The sequence below is a fragment of the Schistocerca piceifrons genome, chromosome 8 (assembly GCF_021461385.2).
Source record: "Schistocerca piceifrons isolate TAMUIC-IGC-003096 chromosome 8, iqSchPice1.1, whole genome shotgun sequence".
Taxonomy (NCBI): Eukaryota; Metazoa; Arthropoda; class Insecta; order Orthoptera; family Acrididae; genus Schistocerca; species Schistocerca piceifrons.
In genome coordinates, this window is record NC_060145.1 from 132,680,193 (window position 1) to 132,697,141 (window position 16,949).

The 16,949-nt window shown below is 41.6% G+C and overlaps 2 protein-coding genes across 2 annotated transcripts; one reads left to right on the top strand and one right to left on the bottom strand.

Moving 5' to 3' along the window:
- Nucleotides 1-12,213: 12,213 nt before the first annotated feature.
- On the bottom strand, nucleotides 12,214-14,580 carry LOC124711818. Its single transcript, XM_047242045.1, has 2 exons — nucleotides 14,536-14,580; nucleotides 12,214-13,861 (listed from the first exon to the last, which is right to left on the bottom strand). The coding sequence occupies exon 2, from the start codon at nucleotides 13,619-13,621 to the stop codon at nucleotides 12,215-12,217; it is 1,407 nt and encodes a 468-aa protein (XP_047098001.1). The 5' UTR covers nucleotides 13,622-13,861; nucleotides 14,536-14,580; the 3' UTR covers nucleotide 12,214.
- A 1,102-nt stretch (nucleotides 14,581-15,682) lies between these two features.
- LOC124711145 lies at nucleotides 15,683-16,423 on the top strand. Its single transcript, XM_047241039.1, has 2 exons — nucleotides 15,683-15,922; nucleotides 16,000-16,423. The coding sequence occupies exons 1-2, from the start codon at nucleotides 15,908-15,910 to the stop codon at nucleotides 16,375-16,377; spliced, it is 393 nt and encodes a 130-aa protein (XP_047096995.1). The 5' UTR covers nucleotides 15,683-15,907; the 3' UTR covers nucleotides 16,378-16,423.
- The last annotated feature ends 526 nt before the right edge of the window (nucleotides 16,424-16,949 follow it).

Sequence of the window (16,949 nt, forward strand, 5' to 3'; positions counted from 1 at the left end):
CGGAACATATGAGAGCAGAAATATTATAAGGAAAAACGAGATGTTTACATTGAGAAAAGGAAATGAATACAAGTTTTACTTTAAATTAGACGTAGCTGGTTTTTGTGGTTAGTCATTGTAGAGTGATGCTACACCGTGTATCGGTAATAAAGATTTGAATCGCCAATGCTGCTGTGCATAAAGTGCGTACAATTTTGTAATGGCAGCTTCCATGTTGCCTCGTCTCAAATTAATGCTGAAACAGAGTGGTTCCAGGAACATTCTCATGAGTTTAAACACTTCCGCTGGCCACTAAACTCCCCAGTCATGAACATTATGGAACATATCTGGGATGCCTTGCAACGTGCTGTTGAGATCTCCACTCCCTCGTACTCTTACGGATTTATGGACAGCCCTGCAGGATTCATTGTGTCATTTCCCACCAGCACTACTTCAGACATTATTCGAGTCCATGCCACGTCGTGATGCGGCACTTCTGAGAGCTGGCGGTGGCCCTACACGATGTTAGGCAGGTGTACCAGTTTCTCTGGCTCTTCAAAGTATATCCGTACGTGTGACTTTCCAAAAAAAACTTTATGTTTAGACTAATTAGGAAAATATGTCAATCACTCTGATCTGTAATGGACAAACGCCCTCCTGTTTGGACGTTATGAGGTTCCGAGTACTTGTTGAAAGGCCTACATTGGAATTACCAAGAGAAGCCTGAATACAAGACTGAAAGAAAATAGACGTCTTTGCCGACCAGGAAAAATCAGCTGTAGCAGAGCAGAGCAGTCAGGAAACCGCGAAATAAAGTTTTCCGAAACCAAAATTCTATGTACTACGACAAACTATTATTCGCCCTCCCGGTTAGCCGTGCTGTCTAACGCACGGCTTTCCGGGTTGGGAAGGAGCGCCATCTGGCGGACTGGTGTCGAGGTCCTGTGAGCCGGCCAGTCTGTGGATGGCTTTAGGCGGTTTTCCATCTGCCTCGGCGAATGCGGGCTGGTTCCCCTCATTCCGCTTCAGCTACACTATGTCGGCGATTGCTGCGCAAACAAGTTCTCCACATACGCGTACACTACCATTACTCTACCACGCAAACATAGGGTTTACACTCGTCTGGCGTGTGACGTTCCCTGGAGGGTGGTCCACCGGGGGCCGAACCGCACAATAATCCTCAAAGAGCGGTTCGGTGTGGGGCGGCGGAGAGGTGAAGTGGACTGCGGTAGTCGTCTTGGGGTTGTGGACCACTGCGGCTGCAGCGGGGATGGAGCCTCTCCGTCGTTTCTAGGTTGTATTGTATGTTAGATGTTCTAAACTGTTTCGAAATACAGGGCTGTTTCTTAACTAGCCTCTTAGTCTCTACAGTACCTTTAAGAACTAAATTTAAATTATGACTTGATTGTTTCTGTGACTGTCATAGTCTTGGCCATAACGCTTACTGACATCTAGTCCCTTTCGTTCAACACTGAATGCCCAGATGGAGCGTATCCAAAATACAACTATTATCCACGACTATACAGAGAAACCATCTAATGTACAGGGTGATTTTTTCCACCGTGTAAGAACTCTAGGGACTGGTCGATAAGAGGATAAGGAACAAAAAAGGTATAATGAACTTATGTCTGGAAATCCATGATTTCCGTGCTGGACAACATTTATTCAATCATACATCGTTACAGAGGCTGCGGTCTAACACACACTGTACGATGCAGCCACAGTTACAGTATGCACGGTTTCCTTCTAGAGGCTGGTACTGTTCCTCATAAGGTATGTCCTAACACCTCTCCTTGGTAATGTTGTGCTCCAGCTCACTTCGCCGTTTACGTCGGGGCGCATTTCAATCGCGTCTTCCCAGGTCGATAGATCGTACGAGGGGATCCAGTTGCATGGCATGTTCGTTCACCGGATCTCAAGCCGTGCGATTTCTAGTTATGGGGCGTCTCAAGAAAATAAATGGCTCTAAGCAGTATGGGGCTTAACATCTGAGGTCATCAGTCCCCCAGAACTTAGAACTACTTAAACCTAACTAACCTAAGGATATCACACACATCCACGCCCGAGGCAGGATTCGACCCTGTAACCGTAGCAGCCGCATGGTTAAGGACAGAAGCGCCTAGAACCGTTCGGCCACCACGGCCAACCGTCTCAAAAGCATCGTGTATATGGACCCCCTTCCAGATGTAGAGACACTGTAGCAGCGTATTCATACTGCCTTTGACACTGTTCGTATGCAGCCTTGCCGATGTGAACTTGTGAGACAGAACATGCTATGGCGCATACACACAAGCGTTGAGGCACACATGCTGTAACTCTGGCTGCGTGGTACAGCGCCTGTTAGACCCTGTACAAGCATAGTGGTAATTTTAACATAAGAGGAGAAACGATGAAGCTCAATGATACATGGACAGTAGCTCTACACAACAAACTTTTATCTTTGACAGTGAACAATCGATAGTTAAATTTTATCACTGGCGAAGATTATCTCTGTTGATCACGCGTAAACTCGATCACGTGCACTTTACACAGTATTTATGTCGCTCTCCAACGTCCGACTCGTCAGTCGGAAAGACTCGAGAGTCGCCAGGAGCACTTCCGAAGATTTGAAAAAATGGCTCTAAGCACAATGGGACTTACCGTCTGAGATAATCAGTCCCCTAGACTTAGAACTACTTAAACGTACCTAACCTAAGGACATCACACGCATCCATGCCCGAGGCAGGAATCGAACCTGCGACCGTAGCAGCAGCGCGGTTCCTGACTGAAGCGCCTAGAACCTCTCGGCCATAGCGACCGGCGGAAGATTTCCAGCGCAGCTGTGGACGAAACGTCAGCAACCGAAAAGTGTCTTCAACCACAGCCGTACAGCCCGGAACACTCATCAGCAACTGTGATATCCGGCCGTGAAAGCCTTGATTGTATTACTAATAAGCCATAGTTGCAAATTATTGAGTTGAATTATTTGCAGAAGAATGAAAAAAAAAAACCGGTAGAAATCGATATCGGGGAAGATGAGTTTGAATTCCAGACGAATAATAGGAAAAGGTGCGGTGGTGCTGACCCTTCCACAAGGAGTTCAACTGAAAAAGAGTCCGCCTTGTGCAAGACGTCGTTTTAGTTAAAACTAAATCGGTGTATTGCACAAGGCGTAATTCCTCTCCTTATTTTACCAGTAAGTACGGAAATAAACTGCTACAACATCCAAAAGATTCCTGCGACCTGTCACGGAAGGTAGAAGAAGGACAAACCTACCTTAATGGCATTTGTAGAGTTAGGGAAATCTTTTGACAATGTTGACTGGTCTATACTCTTTGATGTTCTGAAAGAAGTAGGGATAAAATACATCCTCGGTATTTGAGCAAGCAGCGGTCGAAACCAAGGCGAAATGTGGAAAAGACATTCAAGTTCAGGGAGAAGAAATAAAACCGTAAGGTTTGCCGATGACATTGTGCAGTTTTTCCAGAAAGGGCAAAAGCTATTGAAGACCAGTTAAATGGAATGTATGTCTTGAAAAGAGGTTACAAGATAGACTTTCTGCAGCCATGTAGGCAGTCGCCACCTGGAAAGTCGCCTCACCAGCCCCTGTAAAGATGGAGAAGGCTGGGGAGATGATCATGGATAGGGAGACTCCGGCCTCAACCACCCTCTCTCCAGAAGTAGTGGCGGCAAAGGCCGAAGAAGAAGAAGAGGAGCCGTCTATCGAGTACCTGCCTCTTCCGGACAAGAAAAGTCTGAGGGCGATGCTTAACAGGATCGTTCTGCCTCTCTGTGACGGCTCGTATCCACACCACGATTATAGTTATCCTTTCACTGCTCCCTGATCTCCCACACCAACCCCATGACCTCCAGTGGAGGTGCAAACGCTCGAATTGGGGATTCATGGACCAGGAGTTTATCCCACGGGCAGACCTCGAACTCATCAATTCTTATCCCATTTCGAACCGTCGAGACTGGACATACAAGACCAAGGAAGCGATCAAGTTTTTAGGGGGGCAATTACCACTACCGGATTATTCCACCCCTCACCCAGATTAAATTCACGCCACCAAAGAAGAAGGAGAAGAAGAAGAAGATAGGGTTGGCCAAGGTCCTCCAATGAATCTTCACCGACGCCAGCCTGACTGGTATTCAGGTTTCTTCATGATTTTTCAGATAACCGTCAAGAAAACCCACCACGAGTGGTCCTCATCATCATCAACACGTCAAGAACCGCAGGATCAGTACTCTAGTGCTTGACTGCACCCATCTGGGACCAAGGAAAGGTCCATCACTCAGCGTCCAGCATCCAGCGTCATCCCAACACTTCACATGCGACAACACATTGGCCTGGCCTGCTGCGAGAATAATTTCCTCCGCAGAAGGCCAAGGAAAACTCACTTCCACATACCAGAGTTCAATCTTGCTGCGAGAATGATTTTCCCAACAGCAGCTTGAGGGGAAATATCATCACGTTACCTGAGGCCAATCCAGCAAGTCAGGTAAAAATACCACCACACCGTGAGGTTCAGCAGGAATAACATCCTAATGTTTAACCTTCAAACGTACTAAGCAAGAAAAGCTCGCCTGATAAGCGACTAGGGTCCCGACACTTCGCTTGAAGACAATGGATGCGAAACTCACTGAAACGGGACGATGCCACCACTCGGCGGATTACCCAAGAAGATTTTCTCATTGGCATACGCCGAGTAAGCCTGCAATCACATGTAAGAGATTGTCTGTTCCATTAAAAAAAATAATTACCCATACATAAAACAACTATTAATCCCCGTATCACTGCACATAACAAATAGTGCACACTACTCAAGGAGCATTTTAAGTAATACAAAATCAAACTGTTTCTTATGAAAAACTTTGCTTAACTAGTAAAACAACCTCCTTATGTACGGAATAGAAAGATAAAAACCAATTAATTGAAAACTGATTAATTTCTTAGAAAGTGAAACATTATCCAATGATGTGCTGCAAGAGCAAACAAGAACGAATATATAATTTCATAGTAGTACATTACTTTGAATACGCGAAGAGAAAAGTCCCTGAAATTGGCCCCCCATTTTGTTTCTCATTAAAAAAATAGAAACTAGTAAAATATTATGTTCATGTAGGAAAAATTATTTTCTCAGAGCCTTATAAACGTCAGTCAATCTCTAAGTGTGTGAATGGTTTTTCATCTGTATCGCAATTCGTTGGATTTGATGTCCTTAGCGTCTCGCTGGAAGTACTCATGAACATATTTTTAATCCTACCACAGTAGCATGCTGTGACCAAAACACATGTAGACGTTCTAAACTGTTTCGAAATACAGGGCTGTTTCTTAACTAGCCTCTTAGTCTCTACAGTACCTTTAAGAGCTAAATTTAAATTGTGACTTGATTGTTTCTGTGACTGTCATAGAGTTGGCCATAAAGCTTACTGACATCTAGTCCCTTTCGTTCAACACTGAATGCCCAGATGGAGCGTATCCAAAATAACAAATTATAACTCGCAAAATTTCTTATAATACTCATTTATGGCTTACAAAGTTGCAAAAAAACTCTGTGAAACTTATTTTTCTTGTTTTCCTCAATCTAGGAACCAATGACCTAGCAGTTTGGTCCCTCCCCCCCCCCCCCACCCTCTTTTAACCAACCTGAATGTAACATCCTCAGCAGATTTCAGTACTGGACCCTCTGTTGGCACGACAAATATTCAAACGATATTCCTTGTTGTCCCATGTAGACTCGAATAAGTTTGGTGTAACTGTTGCCGTAGCATTCTTTATGTGGTCTTTAGGGTTGTGAAGACCGTTGATCTTAGACTAGCGGACTACGATTCTCACATAACATGTGGTGGGCAAACTACCCCATTTACAAAATGTGGTCTGTTAGTAAATAAATGAATTTCCATGTTTGCAATAATATCAGACAGTTTCGATGTTCTCCATCTACACATCATTGACGTTAAACAATTTTCACAAATATGAAATATTAAGTGTTTGTATTCTATTTCATAAAAACACACTTTAATTTTAAATCTTGATTGCCAGACATTGCATTTACCAAAGTTGGCAAGTGTCATTAAGCATAATGTAGACCATAAAATTGGTACACCATTTTTAATTTTACCAGCTGCTTGAATACCATCGGCTACAATATCAGGTATCTTTGGAACATTTATACTACTAGCAAAAATATAACATTCTGGCAATCAATAATTGGTAAGGATATAATTCATTTTAGATACTCTATATGTTAACAGTATATCATCTTCAACAGTAGATGGCAATTCTAATTTTAAAGCATCTAATGCATTTTTCAGTTGACCACATACTGCTACTTTGGCCAAATTATATAGCGTCTCCATTATTCAGAAATGTACTTACAAATGTGGTGTTGCTGCTGCTGCTCGTAGATGTCGACGTTATCGGTTCAGAGGACATGATGTCCTGTGCTCCAAATCATCCTCCTTATATACTAAAATTCGGGTACAGCCGGTTAAAACAAATTCTGTTATCAACACGTGTCAGGCAACCTTTTGCTGGCGTGGGTGCTTGCTCAGATAATTGTCCTAAAAGGACAAATTATCTCGGCGGGACAGTGACGCTGCCATCGCGACCTTGGGACCCTGGGGGCCCCATTTTTTTTATCAGTTGCTGACCGTCATGAATCGAAAACAAGACTGCGTCGTTTCATGATCCAGATGAAGATTTTCAGCGTTGGACTCGTCACGTGTGCTTGAACCAGGATGAAAATCGTTTGGAAGATGTCGGCCAGGGTCTCCATCAGAGGTCTGCAAGCAACATATCAGCGAAATCATCTTCCTCCTCTGAATCACTTACAGCATCTAATGCTCCACCACAATGTACACTTCTCAATAATGGCGTATTAACGCAAAACATACACCAATGGCCATACATAGTTATATGTGGTGGGCAAACTACCCCATTTACAAAATGTGGTCTGTTAGTAACTACATGAATTTCCATGTTTGCCATAATATCAGACGGTTTCGATGTTCTCCATCTACACATCATTGACGTTAAACAATTTTCACAAATATGAAATATTAAGTGTTTTTATTCTATTTAATAAAGACACACTTTAATTTTAAATCTTGAATGCCAGACATTGCATTTACCAAAGTTGGCAAGTGTCATTAAGCATAATGTAGACCATGGAATTGGTACACCATTTTTAATTTTACCAGCTGCTTGAATAGCGTCGGCTACAATATCAGGTATCATTGGAACATTTATACTACTAGCAAAAATACAACATTCTGGCAATCTATAATTGGTAAGGATATAATTCATTTTAGATACTCTATATGTTAACACTATATCATCTTCAACAGTAGATGGCAATTCTAATTTTAAAGCATCTAATGCATTTTCCAGTTGACCACATACTGCTACTTTGGCCAAATTATATAGCGTCTCCATTATTCAGAAATGTACTTACAAATGTGGTGTTGCTGCTGCTGCTCGTAGATTTCGACGTTATCGGTTCAGAGGACATGATGTGCCATGCTCCAAATCATCCTCCTTATATACTAAAATTCGGGTACAGCTGGTTAAAACAAATCCTGTTATCAACACGTGTCGGGCAACCTTTTGCTGGCGTGGGTGCTTGCTCAGATAATTGTCCTAAAAGGACAAATTATCTCGGCAGGACAGTGACGCCGCCATCGCGACCTTGGGACCCCGGGGGGCCCCATTTTTTTTATCAGTTGCTGACCCTCGAATCATGAAACGACGCAGTCATGTTTTCGATTCATGAGGGTCCCGACTGATATCTTCCAAACGATCTTCACCCTGGTTCAAGCACACGTGACGAGTCCAACGCTGAAAATCTTCATCTGGATCATGAAACGACGCAGTCATGTTTTCGATTCATGAGGGTCAGCAACTGATAAAAAAATGGGGTCCCTTGGGGTCCCAAGGTCGCGATGGCGGCGTCACTGTCCCACTGAGATAATTTGTCCTTTTAGGACAATTATCTGAGCAAGCACCCACGCCAGCAAAAGGTTGCCCAACACGTGCTGTTTGGTAACGTAATGTACATAAAAGGTGATAATAATTTATTTAGTGTAGTCAGCAAAATGTCTTGGGTAAATCAGTATTTAAGCACGGGCAACCATGGCTCTATACAATACGATGGAGGTGTTTTATATCTGGGACCTGAGGAAGACATTGAAATGCCGGAAAGAATTCCATTAACAAATGTTAATCGTTCACGTAGCAGTAATGATATTCGAACACTGCAAAGAGAGGATGCTGCTACTCGTATACGGTATGGAGATAATCCAACATTCGACGATTTGGATACAAGTGGCGAAACAGTTGAATTTGATCGGGTGCCAGAACGAAGGCCAGAAGAAAGTAATCTTGGCGTGCGACAACGCCGCCCAAATAGACTACGAAATCGTGTTGTGTATCATATATTTTTTGTTTTCATTATTTGATTTTAACGTTTCTTGCCTTCAGAATTATGATATTCCACCGTGGGAACGGTCTAATTGGGAGTTCATGCATGAAGGCCGGAAACGCTATGCCTATGAACAATGGCTAATGTCTCGTGTTCGCCGTGGTTTGCCTATAGATCACGACCGCCCATCAACATCTGGTTCAGCCACTGGAACAAGTTCTGTAAACGAACATCACGTCGACCATGAGGTATCAGACAGCGAAGAAGACGAAGACGAACAATGACCAGAAGAAACACAACAACATTCTGAACCACAACGTTTAGTACCATATTCTGATAGTGACGAAGTTATGAGTTCGCCAATGCAGGTAGATTCAGGTAAACGTCAGGCTGCAGCAGCTCAATCTGGTGGATCTAAGAAAGCAAAAAAAACGTTAACAGGGACTGGAGCACCATCTGCTAACTTACTGGGTGATTCTCCTAATACTCGTGTTGATCCGTTACCTGCTCCTTCTATATTAGAGACGAGTAATATTACAAGATATCGCAAAGTACATAGATTTTTCACATATGGTTTAGCATATAAAGTGATTGAACATGAAAGTGTAGTATGCATGGTTACTCCTTTGGCAGAAATTCCTTTTGATACGCCATTTCTGTATATAACACCTTCTGAATTCGATTTATTACCTGATGGTAGTAGAATTATTCATTGTTCTGTAAAAGTAATTGCACGAAACCCTAGAATTGCTTTTCCCACTAATTCAAGTGATACAGAACTTGCAACATTAAATCAAAATAAGAATATGATTACAAGTGTAGGGATTAATTTGAAAATACCGGGTATTAATGTGAAGCCTACAGCATTTACTGCAAATGCACCTGTGGAAACAACTGCCATAGATCATAAACGAAAGTTTGATTCCATTTGGAAGTCATGGTATGGTTATAGAAATGATGAAGCAGAGTTTCTTACTAAAGTGCCTGCACATCAATTTGGACAACCCATTAATTTGAAATATTATTATGCATGTGTTTCTAGCTCAAAAGATAAGGGTTTACATAATTGGGGTTGGAAATGTGTACAGTCTTGTGCTTCTGAAGTATATGCAGATGCACGAACAGGAAGTGTTATTGTTGACTATACTTATACATCAACATTGGGTTTTCTCAAAATTCCAAAAGTAGCCAATGTTGATATTTTTCCTATTACAAGTACTGCTCAAAATGTAATTCAAAGGTATAATATTAATGCTGATAAACACTGTAATCCTTTTATGTAATGTGGTAGTTTTTCTTTAACCCCTTTTGAACCAGCAAGAATGGAAGAACAATTAGTAGGAGCTGTTACTCCAGTCACAAATGCAGAACCATCTGGATATAATAATTTAATAGAAAAAGCTGATATTGCTTCTGCGGGGTATAATATTAGACTTCATGATACAAATGTTCAACCGAGCCTTCATGTAGGTATTAATCCTACATATGCTTTAAGCACAAGCAGTTTAAATAGTGATGTTACAAAATATACTGATACTCAAATGTTGTTTGAAGTTATTGCAGAATGTTCAGTGTATGCAGATGGTCTAGAGCAGGCTTTCCAACCGAGCTCCAGGGAGCCGGAGTGCTCCGGAGCGCTCACAGCGGCAGCTTGGAGCCCGCATGGAGGGGGAAAGCGAACTCACTGCCCCCTGGCCGCATGCAACCTCAACTGACGCAATAATCCGTGTTCAATGACACCTATGACTAGTCGTGGGAGCCATGTATCTCTATTGGAGGATGCCTTTCTAATCATTGAGTGTAATGATCGCCCGCAGTGTCTTGTATGTGATAAAGTATTTAATTCTGCGAAGAGGTCCAATATACAGCGACATTATACACGTCTTCACGCAGCGCACTACGATCAGGCAGAAGGCGTTGCACGCAGAGAACTGGTAGCCAGGCTTAAGAACGTAAGTTTAAAAATGGTTTCGTAATACGGAGGGTATCAAAACATGCAACATAGTTCGTGTTCTGTAATGGGTTTATAATTTTCAGGTGAATGAGAGCGCAGAAAATACTACTGAATCTGCAATTCGAGCAAGCTACAGGGTCGCTCACATCATAGCGATGAGTGGCAAGCCGTTTTCGGTGTTGCAGAATGTTTGTTTCCAAGGGAGGTGCAGGCAATTGAAGGAGTTTGCCTGTCGAAGCAAACAATGTCTCGTCGAATCCTGGACATAGCAGCGGATTTAGAGACACAGCTCAAGAAAAAGGCGGAGACCTTTGTTACATTTTCGCTAGCGCTTGATGAAAGCACCGACATATCGGACTGTGCTTAGCTTGCAGTCTTTGTGCGTGGTGTCGACATGGAGCTGCAAGTAACTGAAGAACTCTTGGATGTGGTACCACTCAATTACACCGCAACAGGGCGTGACATTTTTGAAACTGTTTGTGAATCAGTGAACAATATGAATTTGCCGTGGGATAAGCTCCATTCTGTAGCGACATTCTTCATTGTTTTATTCACCAAGAGGCACTGTGTCCTGAAACAGTAGAGTTAGCTGGCGTAGATTTCGTGAAGTGTGTGAGTTTTGTGCAGCGTCACGGTATGAATCACCGCCAATTCAAAGGATTCCTGAAAGATATGGAAGCGGAGTATGGGGATATACCTTACCACAGTACAGCTCGAACTGAAAGGGGAAGAAATGCGTTGTCTGAAAGATATAAAATAGTTATCAGACCTGGCGTTCCTAGCTGACATAACTATGCGTCTGAATGATTTAAATCCGTCATTGCAGGGCAAAGGGCAGCTAATCGTTGACATGCACGACCAGATAAAAGCGTTCATGGAAAAGTTACGTTTGTTTGAGAGGCAGATGAGTAATGGACATTTAACGTTCTGCAATCGTCTTTCTTCTCTAAAACTACGGGAAGGTACTACTTTCGGCGATTACCGAGCAAAGTTAAAGCAGCTCATCATGTCGTTTGAAACACGATTCTGAGACCTCACTAGTTTGGAAATGGAACTTAAGGTGTTCAAAACTCCTTTTTCAGTTTCCCCCGATGACTTGTCATCGTCACTTCAATCGGAGATTATTGATTTGCAAAACTGAACGGTGTTGAAAGAGAGGTACTACAACACGTTGGTATCGTTCACTGCAGCAAAAAATATTTCCCAAGCTTCACAACAATGCCGGTCAGATCATGTGCATGTTTGGATCTACGTATTGTTGTGAGCAGCTTTTCTCAGCAATGAAAAGAGTAAAAAGTAATGAATGATCGCGAACACTTTGACGCCTGATTTTTTCCGATCTTGTAATGAAAAGAAAATGTCAAACGACAGAGGCCCAATAAATTTAGTACGCAATTTCTTGTAAAACAGTTGTTTCTTATTTATTTCCTGAACATCGTATATCCTGATGTAGCATGTCACCACGTCTTAGCAGCTAAGAGTATGAGGTTGTCGATCTTGTAAGACGCAGCTGGCACATGAAAACGCTTGCCCTGCCGCCTGCCTCAGCCAGCTGTGCCACGTGCCGGCCCACTTGACTGGTCACAGCGAGCGACACGGCTCCCTGGAGGAGGGAGCGCTCCGCGGCTCACAACGGAGCCGACAAGCAGGAACAGCCTGCTCTAGAGACACATTACCCTAGAGCAACTGTATCAAAAGTTCAAGTATCAGATATGATTTATATGTCTAATGTAAAAAGGAATGAGGAATCATCTGTTTATAAGGGGCAATATGAAATTAATCAATTGTAATTGAAATGCAACAATTATAATTTATTTTTATTTGTTGTACTAATTGACAATAAAAATTATACATTTTACAAATTCTTGTCTTTTATTTAATAAGGAATTTTATACATTTGCAATAATGAAAAGAAAGCTAAAGGATACGGCTTTTTTATTGCATTTTTCAATTCATCAAATTTTTTCCACCTAATAGTTCTCACACAGACATTGTTGAAATCTGGATGACTACATACAATTGGCTGAGAATTAGAAATTAACAGTAATGGAGTACGTCTTAAAATAGCATCTCCTTTATATTTTACACGAATGTTGCATGCAGTTCCTTCACAAACTTTTTTGAAATCTTCTATAGCACCTTCTTCTAATGAAATTTCATTTCCAATGATTATACGCCTATTTACGGCGTCTTGAAGAGCAAATTGATTCGTCTTATTATTGCATCGGCCAATGTGGCCTACATTAAGTCCAAGTGAAATGAAGCAATCAAAAAACCAATTCTTTCCAGAGTTTGGTGGGCCAACAATACAAAGAGTGTTTAATTTTTTATTTTGTACATAATTATTATCCTGCCATTGGTAAAGGCCCTGTCTATTAAACCATGATACCAAATTTAACAAAAATTTAGACACTTCATCTGTGTCATCATTAAATTGAAATAACAAAAGTTTATTTAGCCATGCAAGAGAATCTGCTAAATTATAATAATATTCAAAAACATTTGTAGAGTGGCTGTAAAATATACTGTCTTCTGAGCCAGAACATAAAAGATTCTCCAAACCTTTGAGTTCTAATTCATTTATAGTTTTTTTGTACAACCCAAGGCCCATGTCAAAAAAACGCTTGAATTTAGGATCAATGAAATTAATATAATAATGGTGTCCAGATGGTATTACACTGACTATATTTTCTGGGGGTATGCAATTGTATGACATTAATATGGAAAGTACCTTTTTTGCCGTCGTTTCAGGGTTGCACCTTTGGTAGTCAGAGATTGGCTTGCGCTTTGTATGAGGCCATTTACGTGAGCCAACTCTGGTGAGGTCTTGTTGCAACTGATCATTAATTGGAGGGTTTTCCCTTTCCAATACTGAGAGGGATCCTTCGATGAAACTGACCCATTGTATAATTTCAGACTCACCAGGCACTCTCTTATGGGTTCCTCTAATCCAAACTTGTCCCCGACTTGGCCTTTTTTGCAGGAAGAAATATATGAGTATATTGAACCAGTCGAGATCCGACATGGCTGTGATTGCTCGCCTTCGTCGGGGACATTTCTTAATTCTACTGGCAATAAAGGGGTCAACCCTAAATCGGCATCTACATCGTCTAGAGGAATAGATGCAATCATGGACGAGGTGGATGTGGTCGTCATCATGTTTCCATACGATAATTTCTCCAGGGTAGACTGATGCGATAGAAGCAATTCGTCTACTAAATTCATCAACATCGTCCGGTCCTCTGATGACAATGACATCGGTGTAATACCATCGTTCTGACATTTCAGATATTCGCAAAAGTTCTGGCAACCAAACGAAAATTTTGAACAGGAATCTTCGAAGTTCGTCGAACAATTCAAAATGGTGAATATGTATGTCCCTAAGGGTCCATCGGTGGCTCCCAACTGGCAGTGTAATCTCGTAGCTATCCAAATGAAGATTTTCAAAGTTGGATTCGTCACGTGTGCTTGAACCAGGGTGAAGATCGTTTGGAACATGTCGGCCAGGAACTCCATCAGAGGTCTGCAAGCAACATATCAGCGAAATCAACATCTTCCTCCTCTGAATCACTTACAGCATCTAATGCTCCACCACAACGTACACTTCTGAATAATGGCGTATTAACGCAAAACATACACCAATGGCCATACATAGTTATATGCGGTGGGCAAACTACCCCATTTACAAAATGTGGTCTGTTAGTAACTACATCAATTTCCATGTTTGCAATAATATCAGACAGTTTTGATGTTCTCCATCTACACATCATTCACGTTAAACAATTTTCACAAATATGAAATATTAAGTGTTTGTATTCTATTTCATAAAAACACACTTTAATTTTAAATCTTGATTGCCAGACATTGCATTTACCAAAGTTGGCAAGTGTCATTAAGCATAATGTAGACCATGGAATTGGTATACCATTTTTAATTTTACCAGCTGCTTGAATACCATCGGCTACAATATCAGGTATCATTGGAACATTTATACTGCTAGCATAAATATAACATTCTGGCAATCTTTAATTGGTAAGGATATAATTCATTTTAGATACTCTATATGTTAACAGTATATCATCTTCAACAGTAGATGGCAATTCTAATTTTAAAGCATCTAATGCATTTTTCAGTTGACCACATACTGCTACTTTGGCCAAATTATATAGCATCTCCATTATTCAGAAATGTACTTACAAATGTGGTGTTGCTGCTGCTGCTCGTAGATGTCGACGTTATCGGTTCAGAGGACATGATGTGCTGTGCTCGAAATCATCCTCCTTATATACTAAAATTCGGGTACAGCCGGTTAAAACAAATCCTGTTATCAACACGTGTCGGGCAACCTTTTGCTGGCGTGGGTGCTTGCTCAGATAATTGTCCTAAAAGGACAAATTATCTCGGCGGGACAGTGACGTCGCCATCGCGACCTTGGGACCCCGGGGGCCCCATTTTTTTTATCAGTTGCTGACCCTCATGAATCGAAAACATGACTGCGTCGTTTCATGATTCGAGGGTCAGCAACTGATAAAAAAAAATGGGGCCCCCAGGGGTCCCAAGGTCGCGATGGCGGCGTCACTGTCCCACTGAGATAATTTGTCCTTTTAGGACAATTATCTGAACAAGCACCCACGCCAGCAAAACGTTGCCCGACACGTGCTGTTTGATAACGTAATGTATATAAAAGGTGGTAATAATTTATTTAGTGTAGTCAGCAAAATGTCTTGGGTAAATCAGTATTTAAGCACGGGCAACCATGGCTCTATACAATACGATGGAGGTGTTTTATATCTGGGACCTGTGGAAGACATTGAAATGCCGGAAAGAATTCCATTAACAAATGTTAATCGTTCACGTAGCAGTAATGATATTCGAACACTGCAAAGAGAGGATGCTGCTACTCGTATACGGTATGGAGATAATCCAACATTCGATGATTTGGATACGAGTGGCGAAACAGTTGAATTTGAACGGGTACCAGAACCAAGGCCAGAAGAAAGTAATCTTGGTGTGCGACAACGCCGCCCAAATAGACTACGAAATCGTGGCCGAGGTCACCAGAGTTCAGATATAGAAACTGCTAGCGAAAGAATGCCCTTGTTATCTGCGAGTGTCATGGATGGGGCCGCAATTAGCACAGCTGGTGTTACAACTTCAGGGCAGATAGCGATAGCGGCTGGCACGATAACTGCTGCCGCTGCAGGTGCTGCTTACGGCGTTAAAAAAGTAGTTGAACGTGTACAGAACGAAGGATATACTTTATCTGGCAGTGATTATGTAGGACCAGGAAATCCTATAAATATAGACGCAGCGCGCAGTGGAGCAGATGCCATTGCTAAAGAGCACGACGTAGGATACGATAATCTGCTAAAGGAAGCAAGAGAACGACCATTTACAGAAGAAGAGTTTAGACAACGAGTTCAACAGTTGGATGCAAAAGCTATAATTGATTTCGCTATTGACTGGAGTCATACACGAAATTGGCATTCATTTGTGGGAAAATACAGCTTGAAATTGAAGACAGCTGTTGAACAACGTATTGGTAAAACTTTGCACCCGAAACAACCAAATGCCGAAAAAACAGGTATGTAAATATAATTTTTGTTGTGTATCATATATTTTTGGTTTTCATTATTTGATTTTAACGTTTCTTGCCTTCAGAATTATGATATTCCACCGTGGGAACGGTCTAATTGGGAGTTCATGCATAAAGGCCAGAAACGCTATGCCTATGAACAATGGATAATGTCTCGTGTTCGCCGTGGTTTGCCTATAGATCACGACCGCCCATCAACATCTGGTTCAGCCACTGGAACAAGTTCTGTAAACGAACATCACGTCGACCATGAGGTATCAGACAGTGAAGAAGACGAAGACGAACAAGGACCAGAAGAAACACAACAACATTCTGAACCACAACGTTTAGTACCATATTCTGATAGTGACGAAGGTATGAGTTCGCCAATGCAGGTAGATTCAGGTAAACGTCAGGCTGCAGCAGCTCAATCTGGTGGATCTAAGAAAGCAAAAAAACGTTAACAGGGACTGGAGCACCATCTGCTAACTTACTGGGTGATTCTCCTAATACTAGTGTTGATCCGTTACCTGCTCCTTTTACATTAGATACGGGTAATATTACAAGATATCGCAAAGTACATAGATTTTTCACATATGGTTTAGCATATAAAGTGATTGAACATGAAAGTGTAGTATGCATGGTTACTCCTTTGGCAGAAATTCCCGTTGATACGCCATTTCTGTATATGACACCTTCTGAATTCGATTTATTACCTGATGGTAGTAGAATTATTCATTGTTCTGTAAAAGTAATTGCACGAAATCCTAGAATTGCTTTTCCCACTAATTCAAGTGATACAGAACTTGCAACATTAAATCAAAATAAGAATATGATTACAAGTGTAGGGATTAATTTGAAAATACCGGGTATTAATGTGAAGCCTACAGCATTTACTGCAAATGCACCTGTGGAAACAACTGCCATAGATCATAAACGAAAGTTTGATTCCATTTGGAAGTCATGGTATGGTTACAGAAATGATGAAGCAGAGTTTCTTACTAAAGTGCCTGCACATCAATTTGGACAACCCATT

Coding starts and splice junctions, on each gene's coding strand:
- LOC124711818 (XM_047242045.1), bottom strand. CDS start 13,621: ATGTCAGAACGATGGTATTACACCGATGTCATTGTCATCAGAGGACCG.